Here is a 12,377-nt window from a genome sequence, read left to right as displayed (position 1 = left end):
TGAACACACCCCAAGGAATGTCCCCACAGGCCCCCAGTAATGTCCTCACACACAGCCCCCAGTAACGTCTCCCACACATCTATCCAGTAATGTCCCCCTTGTAATCTTCCTCAGTAATGTGCCCCACACAGGCCCCCTGTAATGATCCCCAGTAATATGCCTCCCACACAGCCCCCCTGTAATGTGCCTCCCACAGATCCCCCTGTAATGTGCCCCATACAGATCCCCCTGTAATGTGCCCCACACAGATCCCCCTGTAATGTGCCCCACACAGATCCCCCTGCAATGTGCCCCACACAGATCCCCCTGTAATGTGCCTCCCACAGATCCCCCTGTAATGTGCCCCACACAGATCCCCCTGCAATGTGCCCCACACAGATCCCCCTGTAATGTGCCCCATATAGACCCCCCTGTAATGTGCCCCACACACAGATCCCGCTGTAATATGCCCCATATAGATCCCCCTGTAATGTGACCACACAGATCCCCCTGTAATATGCCCCATATAGATCCCCCTGTAATGTGACCACACAGATCACCCTGTAATAAACTGCTTCTACCTTCTTCCTAGGGTCTCCATAATAATAATAATTCTTTATTTATATAGCGCCTACAGATTATGCAGCACTGCACAAAGCATGCCAAATTGGTCCCTGTCCCCATGGGGCTCACAATCTAAACAACCTACCAGTATGTTTTGGAGTGTGGGAGGAAACCGGAGGACCCAGAGGAAACCCACGCAAACACAGAGAGAACATACAAACTCTTTGCTGACCTGGGTGGGACTTGAACCCAGGACGCCAGCAGAAGGCAGAAGGCAGAAGTGCTACCCACTAAGCCACCATGCCGCCCCATCTGTGTCTGACAACTGGAGACCCAATCCTGCTCCCGTGATTAGTGTGGGAGTAGGAGAAAACTGCAGCAAAGTCTAAAGAGCCGTGCCTGCTATCCGTCTAAAGTCAGTGGGTGGTCAGGTACGTGACCTGGCTGCTATAGAAACATGTTATAATAAATTTAAAGGTGTTTAGACACAGAAATTATACTACACGGAAAACTGGCTAAACGCTGCGCCCGGGATTGTGGTGGTTACTATTACTAAGATCACCCTCAATAAAAATCAACTTGTGACAGAATATGCAACTGTTCTGTGTAATGTATTTCCATCACTTACATAGAAAACATTATGGTCACAAGTATTTACTTTGACATTTAAACCCTGTGTTCTGTTAACATCCATGAAGCATAATTACTCATATTCTGAAACTTTATAAACATCCAATATGTGGTCCTATGTCCTGCCTCTAGTCCTCACAGAGAAAATTACATAAATAAGTGACTGGCTGTATGAGAATAATCATGGTGTATGTAAGGATATGCAGGCTATGCTGTCACCATGTGGATTGGGAACAAGTTGCCTCTAGCCCTGACAATTATATAATGACTCTTGTATAGTGCCCCCTGTCCTCCATCTCTCTTATATAGTCCCCCCTGTCCTCCATCCCCCTTTTATATAGTGGCCCCCTCCCCTTATATAGTGGCCTCATATCCTCCATCCCTCTTATAATGTGCCCTCTCCCCTCATATTGTTGCCCCTGTCCTCTCCTGTTCCTGGGTATTAAAATAAAAAAAAACCTTGCTACTTACCTTTGTCTTGCTACCCCACAGTCCTGCTTCCTTCTCTCCTCAGAGCTCTCAGATAATGGAGGGACAGCGGGGACAGCCAGGGGAGGAGCTACCTTCACACATCTCTATTGTAGAGCATAGCAAAGACTTGTGGAGGTAACAGGAGCTGTTGAGGGGCAGCCCAGGACATTCTCCCAACCGCCCAGAATGGTGGGACAGTGCCCACAAACTGGGACTGTTCCACCAAATCCGGAATGTTGGGAGCTGCTATGCAATTGTGCCACTGTGCAGCCTGTGTAAACATGTCCTTGGTGGCACAATCCCATGAGCTGCACACAGTGTAGTGGACAGGAGTCACTTTCCTAACGGAGCTCAAAGACATAATGTCAATCAATAACATCATCACGGGTCCTTTAGCCACCAGTGAATTACATCTAGGCAGGGCAGGAACATGCTGTGAGAAGGAGTAAAGTGCAGTGGATACAGGCTACAGAAAGATGAGAACATGGTTGTGCATGATAGTTCAAAAAGAGGATTTCAGATGCACCAGGAGAAAGAGGGACTCATGGAGGTGCAGTCTGAAAAAAGGGGATGTAATGAGATGAAGTGAAAAAGAGAGACATGGAGTAGCTCAGGTCTACATTTGATCCTTCCTCTTAATATAAAAGAATCCTACACTCCTCCTGCTGTGTAGGATCTCTTCTACACATGCCCATTAGCCAAATTACTTACAAGCACAACTAGTGGTGTTCACATTAAAGGGATCCCCTCTGTAGATTCTTCCTTGCCTGCCTAATGGGAATTATTGACAGGCCCTTTTCTATTTGTGAGAAATCGATCAATGATTTTGGGCAGGTAAAAGAAAAAACTATAGGTGCAGTTGAAACTAATGTTTAAATTATACAAATCTAGCACATACATGGATTTCCAGAAATAAGGATTAATGGATTTAAAGCTGTAGAAGACCCATATCTCTCTTATACACTGGTGGGAGCGTTATTAAGTAGTCATTAAAAGAAAAAAATGCCTTAGTTGCCCACAGCGACCAAATGTAATTGTGTATTGTGTTGTGGTGCGTGCAATGCTTATATAAATTCTATACACATTCAGAGTTTAGCACTTTATATTTCCATACAATACAGTATCAATTGTTGTTGATAAACGCAATACACATAGTTGTTAAATTACAGGAAAAAAATTCACTTTACTTTTTGGAAAGGTGAGACCTCCATTCTGAAATCACCAAAAACTATGGTGAAGTTGTACTGGGTATTTCTGCCCTATTTACTACAGGGGTTAAATGTTATTGCCAGTCAGAGCAACATAGACAAGAGTAAAACTTTGTTTAGCACTTTAGTAAAGAGTCCTGTCAGTGAATGTACCATCGGTCAAACCCCTTAACACACATTTTCCATCCCTAAACCCTGTAATATTAAAAAAAATCCACTTAAAAATAACTAAAAATTGAGACTTAGTACTTTTACTATTCCCTTTCATTCTCTCTGTAATGGGCTTCAATAGCATTTGTGTTAAATAAGACAACAGTAACAGTGATGTCATCTCTGTACATCCTCGACAAGTCCTCTGGCAAACTCAACATAGCAGCCAATTTTTCCTGTTCAATCTCTCCATCCTCATTGCTACCTATAGCATGTCGAATCAGGTGTGTGGCAATGTTCTGATCCTGAAAGCTTTGTCTTTTAGTTCTCCTTTTAAGAAGCAAGTTGTGCATGTAACCAAGACTTCGCTTCTCTATGGAAACTTGAGGTTCAAGTAAACGGATCTCAGAAAGGTATTCTGCCACTAGCCTCACCACCTCCTGGTTTTCTAGCATTTCCCAAAGTCCATCAGAGGCCATGACCAGGAACTTATCCTGAGGTCTTAGCTTATGGTAAGTGATCTCTGGTTTTGCAGTTAAATATGGTGGGGTATGATAGTTGGAAGGATAATACTGATAAATATTCAGAGGTTCTTTGTCACAAACACTTTTCAGAACACTTTGCTGCAGCTCTTCGCTCCATTTAAATCGGACATCACCAAAAGCCCTAAAGGGCATTAAAATTCCGAGCAACCTTTGGTCAATCACAACAGTTTCCTCTTCAGAGGCTGGGTGCTCGCAACGTATTCTCTGCACCTCTGATTCATTCAGAGCATTGTGGTCGACCGTAAGAGGTACTGCAGACCAAACTCCATTTTCATCCTGAACACCCAAGACAGCACGACAATCTCCAGCATTGGCAACATGTAAATTTACCCCATCAATGTGTGACACACATGCTGTCGCCCCTGAAAATGCAATTTGCAAAGTAAGATTCTTGACCATCTCATTGTCTGTGGGCACTTGAGCTTCCAATGAGATATCAGAATCCAGTCTTTGAAAGGCATAGTACATGGCGTCAGTAATGCTCATACCAGATTCATTGTCCAGATCGATTAACTCTTGCCAATAAACCCGAAGGTGATCAACGTAGAGTGACGCAATCTCTCTGTACATGTAATCATTCTTATGTTTGTGCCACTGGAGGATAGGTAAAACAGGTTTCATGTGTTCAGTCGCAAACTCAATCTCCTGCAGAGTTTCCTGAGACATCAGGGAGACTGCAATGTAATAAAACAAGCGCTCACTAACGGACTGAGCACACGCTGAGCCAGCATGGCCATCGAAGATTCCAAACATGTGACCTTTGGTCTGTAAGCAAGTGGCGGCACTTCGGCGGTCTTCACAAGGAGTGTTAGAGGCTAGTATATTACTTTCAAACTTGAGGACTGTATTTCGGTTTTTGCCATCAGTCTCTGGTACCTTATGGGACTGCTCATTGGCTCTGAGGATGTAATTGATTTGTTCTGGAAGTATTTGGAAGTGGAGATCCTCTGCTGTGTGCTTGTAAGACTTGTTCTGGGAGACACTGGCTTGGTGCAATGGATAGCAGAGACATATTGGTTTAACAACCTTACCCGAGAGTGTCCATCTCAATCTCATATGGTTCCTTTGGGTCATGCATTTTGAATAGTGGCATCTCCCACTTTTTACCAAGGCAGTGCTTTGCTTAACTGTAGTCAGGAATAGTCCAGAGAAAGTTCTTGACATCATAAGATGAACTCCAAGCTATGTTGTCTTTTGAACTTCTAAAATAACGATAATTCAGAAAATACCTGTATGACAAAAACATATATATATATTATTTCTCATGTAGTCATGGTACATATAAAAATCCACATTCTCCTCATTAACATTCCTTTTTTCCATAACGAATTTCCTTGACAGTCCTAGTTTATTCCAGTTGTATGTCATGCATGATGAAAATATATGCATAGTTTAAACTATTTAAACTATTATGATATGTTTTTGTTCCATTCAATGATTGTAATAAAATATTAAGAATGTGCCAAATGATAGAACTGCTATAGAAGTCTAACAAGGTAATAAAAACAATCATAGATTGTAAGCTACCATGTGAGCAGGTCCATCAAACCTATTGTTTCACCTGACCGTCTTATTCCTCTCTAATGTCTTATTTTATTTGTAGGCCATGATCTGTAAAGTCTTGCTAAATATAATGGCAAAAGATAAATAATGTATTACCAGTATTATTGTATGTAACAGAGCTGTAGCTAGATTTTTCTTCACCCAGGGTCAATGTTTCAGTTTACTTTGAAATACATAGGTGGGGGAAGGTCACCAGCTAACCCCCTCTAACTATGATGGGGGAAGGAGATTCCTGTAGGAAAACACTTCTCTAGACCAGGCCACAGTATGAAAGATTTAAAAGTTCTAAAACTTCGCTTAAACAGTGGCAGAAACAGTAAAATCTTAGAATTTGAAGAAAACATTTTGAAGAAAACTCAATGCACCTGGATTCATAGACACACTTCAAACCCCCTACAGACTAACTTCAGATCCCTGCATTCTTAAGTAGGAGTTTTCTATTTCACTGCATTATCGGGTGTGTCACAACTGCAAGGGCCCTGCAGCCATAATTTAAATTTAAAAAAAATATATATATTTTTTTTTATATGTGATCCCCATTTACTCTACGAATTACAAACCGTCCGGTGACACCAGAGTCGGGGCATGAAGAGAGCAGGGCATATGCTCTCTCCTAGCTCCCCAGCCGGAAGCAGGATTAGGCTTGCAGGGCTAATGGAGCCTGGAGCCCCTCAGGCTCATTTGCATACAGCCTTTCGTTTATTGGCAAAGTCTTGAGCTTCTACTTCTCAACCTCATATAAACCTGCAGAGAAACCTACACTATTCCCTCCAACAGTGTGTAAAAGTGTGTAATGGAGGCTAGCTCAAACATACAGAAAGGGCAGTTTGCACAGAACTGAGGTTGATCCGACAATCTCGCTCTGTGGCCCAGATTTATCACTAAGTGCAGTTTTTGTTTTTTGTTGCTGCACCATCAGTGCCATATTTATTACGTGTCAGCGCTACCCTTTTTTTTGTCACTCAATTTGGGCGCAGCTTTTGAATCTCATCACTTGCACATCTAGTTTCCCAACCCTTAGTTTGCCGCAAATTTTGGTACATAATAAGACCGACAAAGTCTACCAAATTCTAAACCCATGCAAGTATGTGAAGTGTCATTTCTGGTACTCATTTCTTCTTCTTATGGTGCGCCAAATACATTTAGGCCATGCACATTGTGCAACCTGCATAGCCCAAAATTGGAAAAAGTGTTATGGAAGGATAGCTGCAACCGTTTATTTAGCTTTTAGCAAGTAGGTTCACCGACCTGCATGCCACATGTTGGGGCAGTAAGTGGGGCAGGCAGGATGCGGACCGGAGCATATATGTTACAATCTCTGCCAAATCAGACCTGGTCTAAATAAACATCTTGATCTACCAAGGCAGCTGTGGGGGGGGGGGGGGGGGGAAGGATATTTGCATATTCTGTGTAGCTCCAAATTTATAAATAAAAGTGAAATATACAAGAAGTCAAGAAGAATACACAGACCACAACAATGAAGGTACCTAAAGATTCTCATGTGTGTATAAACTGTTAAAACTGATTCAAAAAAGGTGTCTTCCATTCGAAAGGGGAGGCTTTACATCACGTGAATATATATTATTGTTTAGTATAATTACGGTCATGTTGCCGTAGCTTATGTGATGGTCAATAGCTGCACATGCATAAACTATGTACAAGCCTTAACTTACATAAATTACAGGCAGTCCCCGGGTTACGTACAAGATAGGGTCCAGCGGTTTGTTCTTAAGTTGAATTTGTATGTAAGGCGAAACTGTATATTTTATAATTGTAGATCCAGACAAAAAAAATTTTGGCCCCAGTGACAATTGGAGTTTAAGCATTTTTTGCTGTAATAGGACCAAGGATTATCAATAAAGCTTCATTACAGACACCTCACAGCTGATTATTGCAGTCTGGGACTATAGTAAAGCATCCAGAGAGCTTCACCAGAGGTCAGAGGGGTCTGTCTGTAACTATGGGTTGTCTGTAAGTCGGGTGTCCTTAAGTAGGGGACCGCCTGTACTCAGAATGTTATCATCTATTGGGCTTCAATTAAAATTAAAATATTGTTTAGATTATAATGCATTTAAACACAATTCAATAGTATTTATAAAGTAAACATGATATCAAGGAAAAGTTGACGAGATATAAACGCAAAATGCAAGAATTTGTCATTGCAGTTTAGATGGGACCCAAAAAATTTGATATCACCATCTAACTGAACTACTTTCTATAATGAGGATGTGTCTAGATGACCTTCCCATAGTTTTCCTGTTACTCTAGGCCAGTGATGGCAAACCTTTTAGAGACCGAGTGCCCAAACTACAACAAAGGCCCGCTTATTTATCGCAAAGTGCCAACACAGAAATCTAATTTATGATTTATACCCTTCTCTGTCACAGTTTTCATTGATACCAGCACCTGAGGACACCAATAAAGCAGAAAATAGTCCCAGGTACAGCTGTCACTTTAAAATACCTCTGTGCACAGCAAGTCCTGGGCTGTCTGGGACTGCAGGGAGATACCTGGAGTCATCTCTGGTGATGGCCTGAGTGCCCACAGAAAGGGCTCTGAGTGCCACGTCTGGCACCAGTGCCATAGGTTAGCCATCACTGCTCTAGGCCAAGCTGTGGGAAATGCTCAGCAGAAAGCATGCAGACCATTTCTCCAAAATTTTACTATGTAATAAAATTATATTATGATACAAATTTATATTATTCTCCGCATTCCATAATATCTTTATTAAACTAATGCACACAGTTACACTGTTCTTTTATTACACTGTGAGCCCATTTAATACCATCTCACCGTAATGCTTCAGTGTATGCTTTTGCAAATTACAAAAAGCAAAAATCAGCATCTGTGCTATGAATGTTACACAACACATTTAGGACAAGCTTCTCTGTTTACACTGTAATACATTGTAATATTTTAGGGATTCTTAGTTCTCTTTCGAGTTTATACTTTATACAATAAACTGCTTGATTTTTCTCAAAGTAACTGCTAGGAGTGCAGAGACAGGAATGCACTGGGTGACTGAGTTCATCCCCCATCCCCCTCCTTCTTTCTCCACTGACTATTCATACACAGTGCAACACACACACCTCTTGTAATAACTAGCCTCCTTCTCATCTTATCAGAAACTCCATAAAGTTCTTCCAGAATAAGGCAGCATGGCCAAGTCTGGGTTATTTTCCATTCATCTCAATTTACCTAAAATCCTTTCTGCTATAATCCCTGTAACACAGTTGTCTATGTCAGGTTAAGCATGCAACAAGCCCGTAATATTTAATAGGGTTAGGCCAAACTGGTTAGGACAAAGATATAATGGGACATAAGGATTGGGAAAGTTCATAACTCTGGGAGCAGACCTAAGACAAGATGATTGAGGTCTTGAAGTGTAGTTGAAAAAGTTGAGCCCAGAAATGAATGATGCTGGTTGGCCAGACAGTGGAGCTTGATGTCATAAGTTTTCATATTATATGAATGCATAGAATTCTTGATAGCCTTATGCTGAATATTTGTAGTCAGTACAAGGGTACTCGCTCATGCTCTACTCATGCTGAGGCTGGGTGCCCCCCAGGGGATTAATCTATTCACCAGTAGCCCAGTCCGAGCATGCATGTGTATAAACTAGTCCCCAACCGCCTACTAATGGAAAAAGTGAGTGGGTGCTGGCCCCAGTTTCCCTCTTATAGATGCCCCAGTTACAGGTGAAAACTACAAATCAAAGAAAATAAATTGAAAATTAAAAGAAAAATGTGGAAATGTCCTCCTGGGGTCTTTTATGATCTCATGGTGACATATACAGTACAAAAACACACAATATTAATAAATATTTAAAAATAAATATTAATATTCCCCAATAAAATAAATAGGTCACTAAAGCCTGGTCAGAAAAGGGTTAATAACTAGCTTTCAGCCTAACAAACATATTTAAGGGTACTGTTCTCCTGAATGTGATGCCAGGTCTTATTTACTCATGAGTCTAGTAGAACTAGATCACCAGGTATTTGGATTGTGTGCTGCTCAATGGTATGCTGTGTGCCTCCTTTCTTTCCTATTGTGTTCAGCAGGAACACAATTTAGAAATCAATGTATAAAGAACTCCTTCAGCCACAGCTGTCATCATATTGTGTGTGCCAGCCCAAAGAAGCAAAGACTTGTAGGGGCGTCAGAAAGGTGATTATTTACTTTCTTTTTTTTATGAATTGGACAAACTGCAGATGGCTTTATACTTGGGCAGGGAGCTGTCTATATTAGGGGAATGCTGGCTGGCCTTCTATAGGGCCAGGAGGCTGGCTATTTACAGGGGCAGGGGGCTGGCTGTATATTGGGGCAGGGTGCTTGCTATATACAGGGGCAGGGGACTGGTTATATACAGGGCCAGGGGACTGGCTATATACAGGGGGAATGTATGCTGGCTATATACTTGGGCAGGGGAGTGGCTATATACTAGGGCAGGGGGCTGGCTATATACTGGTGAAGGGGACTGGCTATATACTGTGGTAATGCTGTGGTATACTTGGGCAGGGGGATGGATATATAATGGGGACGTGGGCTGGCTGGCTATATACTTGGACAGGCAGCTGGTTGGCTATATACTGAGGGCAGGGGCTGGATGGCTATATACTAGGGGGGAAGGGGACTTACTAGCTATACACTGGCTGTGATCAATGCATTTCCCACCCCAGGCTTATACTCAAGTCAATCAGTTTTTGTGATAAAATTAGGGGCCTAGGCTTATATTCGGGTCGGCTTATACTCCAGTATATATGGCAATATAGGGTGTTGAACTAGGAACAATTTTACCAAAATAGATGTTTGAAATCAGGGATTGTCCTTTATAGGTATATAAAATAAAGCACCAAGACGTAACCATTTTGTCAAATTGAGAAAAATCTTACACTGAAAAATTTAAGGAATTGCATTAAATTAGCATGAAGCATCTCATGCCCTCAGTTACACCGAGTGCAATATGGGTCTGTAGTATAAGGCTATGTAAAACTGTTTTAAAGAATGTATAAAGTTATCGGGGGGCATTCAATAATGAATTTCCGACAGAAAACTGTCCTTTTTTTACTTCCCTTGCTGCATCTATTGCGCCTCATTTATGAAGTGTCCGCGCCATTATTGGTGCTTTTCAGGCACTCACAAATGTTTTCCTTTTTTGGGCACACAGTTTGGGTGCAATTCATTATCTCCTTACCCCACTATATAACATCCCAGTGAAAATTTTAGCAGCATAAGTGCGGCAAAAGCATGCACCAAAATGGATAGATGCCCAACATGATCTCCTAAAAGCATTTCTTCCTCATTCTTTTCTATTCACATATGATGCAGGCAAAGCTCATACTTCTCTTACATTACAACTTTGTGTAAAACTGAGCTGTCAAAACCGCATGTGTTGCTCCAGGCAAAAAGCAGTGAGTGTAGTTCCAATCTCACCTCAGGCCCATGTAGATGATGTGTCATATTTGTTATGAAATGCTATCAGATGATTATGAGTCATCTTGTAAATTTCTCAGGAATAGCTACATAGTTTGTGTTTGACCAAAGACGGCATTTTGTTCTAAACCAAATAAATTATGATTAGTGTTCCCAGTCACATTGATACAAAGTATCGCTAGACTTTCCTGCATCTACAATCTCTTGACATCTAGGGGCTGCCTGAAGGCACATAATTGCTATAATGTTACCGGTCTCATTTCCCTTCTTAGAGCAGCACACAGGAAAGCAGAGTACTTATTATAACACAAGATTATTATAAGATACATTCTATGTACTTTCACAAAGTGTGTCCCACTTAACACCTATAAAGTATGAATTTTCTTACCAGCAATATGGAGGCTGCCAGTCTCCTCAGTGATCAGCTCACACTCACCCTGCTGATTCTAGAACAGGATTGGAACTGGCAGCCAAGCCCTTATGTCCGGGTCCTCCCCTTCCCTGAATACCCCCTCCTCCTCTTATGTCACTGGAAACAATAGTTGAGGCATGCTCAGTCGCCAAACTAGCAACTCATTCATGTAATGTTATGGCTCTGCATGTGTATAAGATCCATTAAGGGAAACCAGAGAAGGAGAGGAATGACATTCCCTGTAGATTCCCTCTGTTTAGGGAAATGACACGTGGTCAGCTCTTTTGATGATGTTCCTGAAAGTTGAAACCAGTACTGGATTGAAAATCTTTCCTTAAAAAATGTCTTCCTATAATTCACTTGTAGTTTTAACTTAAAAGAAAGTGAATCACATCAGCAGACTTTTATAGGAAGTTGACAAATAAACTCTTTAACCCCTTAAGGACGCAGCCATTTCGTAGCTTAAGACTCAGCCCCATTTTTTGGATTCTGACTTGCGTCGCTTTATATGGTTATAACTTTTGAACACTGTTACTTATCAAAGTGATTCTGAGATTGTTTTTTCCCCACATGTTGTACTTCATTTTAGTGGTAAATATTGGCTGATAAGTTTTGGGTTTATTTACAAAAAAAATAAAAAATGATGAATCTTTTGAAAAATTTGCCATTTTCGAAATTCAAAATCATTGCGTTTTCAGGCAGATCGATTTACCACCTAAATAAGTTGCTGAATAAGATTTCCCATATGTCTACTTTACATTTTCATAATTTTTGAAATATCTGGAAAATTTATTTTAATGTCGCGCGGCTTACAAATCAAATATTGCTTTTCCGGATTTTCAGAATTGACTATTTTGGGAATAAATACGGTTTTGAATGAAATTTTACATATTTAGCATCAAAACCACCCTATATAATCAACCCATTTTCAAATCTGCACCCCTCAAACTATCAGAAACAGCTTTTAGGAAGATTGTTAACCCCTTGAGATCTTCATAGTAATTGAATCAAAATGGCGGTGAAATTTAGAATGGACCGATTTTGTCGGTTATACGTTCATTTAGCCCTAAAAAGAGAAAACCCACCATACAATTTGTTCTACAATTTCTCCCGAGTACAGAGACCCCCCACATGTGGCGATTACTTGTTTTATGTGCGCACAGCGAGGCGCAGAAGGGAAGGCGCACCCTGCAGCTGCCAGGATTTTAGTTTCCTCATTGGCCCCTTTTGTAGGCTATAAAATTTTAGCTGTTCTGTTATTGGGGCCATGTGATGGCATTTTTTTTGCGAGATGAGATGCTTTTTCCAGTGTTACCATTTTGGGGTTGGTATCCCCTATTTTTGAAAATTTAGGAACTTTTAATTGAGGGCAGCAGTAGAAAAGCATAAATTCTCTACTGGATTTTTTACCTTTTTTTTTTT

At 41.1% G+C, this 12,377-nt stretch overlaps 1 protein-coding gene across 1 annotated transcript; it reads right to left on the bottom strand.

The window, feature by feature from the left end:
• Positions 1 to 2,728: 2,728 nt before the first annotated feature.
• PDP2 (pyruvate dehydrogenase phosphatase catalytic subunit 2) lies at positions 2,729 to 11,040 on the bottom strand. The gene is made up of 2 exons (XM_072117118.1): positions 10,932 to 11,040; positions 2,729 to 4,776 (listed from the first exon to the last, which is right to left on the bottom strand). Exon 2 carries the CDS (start codon positions 4,712 to 4,714, stop codon positions 3,107 to 3,109), a length of 1,608 nt encoding a protein of 535 aa, XP_071973219.1. The 5' UTR covers positions 4,715 to 4,776; positions 10,932 to 11,040; the 3' UTR covers positions 2,729 to 3,106.
• Between the last annotated feature and the right edge of the window lie 1,337 nt (positions 11,041 to 12,377).

The sequence above is a fragment of the Engystomops pustulosus genome, chromosome 7 (assembly GCF_040894005.1).
Source record: "Engystomops pustulosus chromosome 7, aEngPut4.maternal, whole genome shotgun sequence".
Classification (NCBI taxonomy): Eukaryota; Metazoa; Chordata; class Amphibia; order Anura; family Leptodactylidae; genus Engystomops; species Engystomops pustulosus.
The sequence above is the reverse complement of the archived record's forward strand: the minus strand, read 5'-3'. Positions and strand labels throughout refer to the sequence as shown.

Bases quoted from the DNA above. Each gene is read 5' to 3' on its own strand.
- PDP2 (XM_072117118.1), bottom strand. From the start codon at position 4,714: ATGATGTCAAGAACTTTCTCTGGACTATTCCTGACTACAGTTAAGCAA.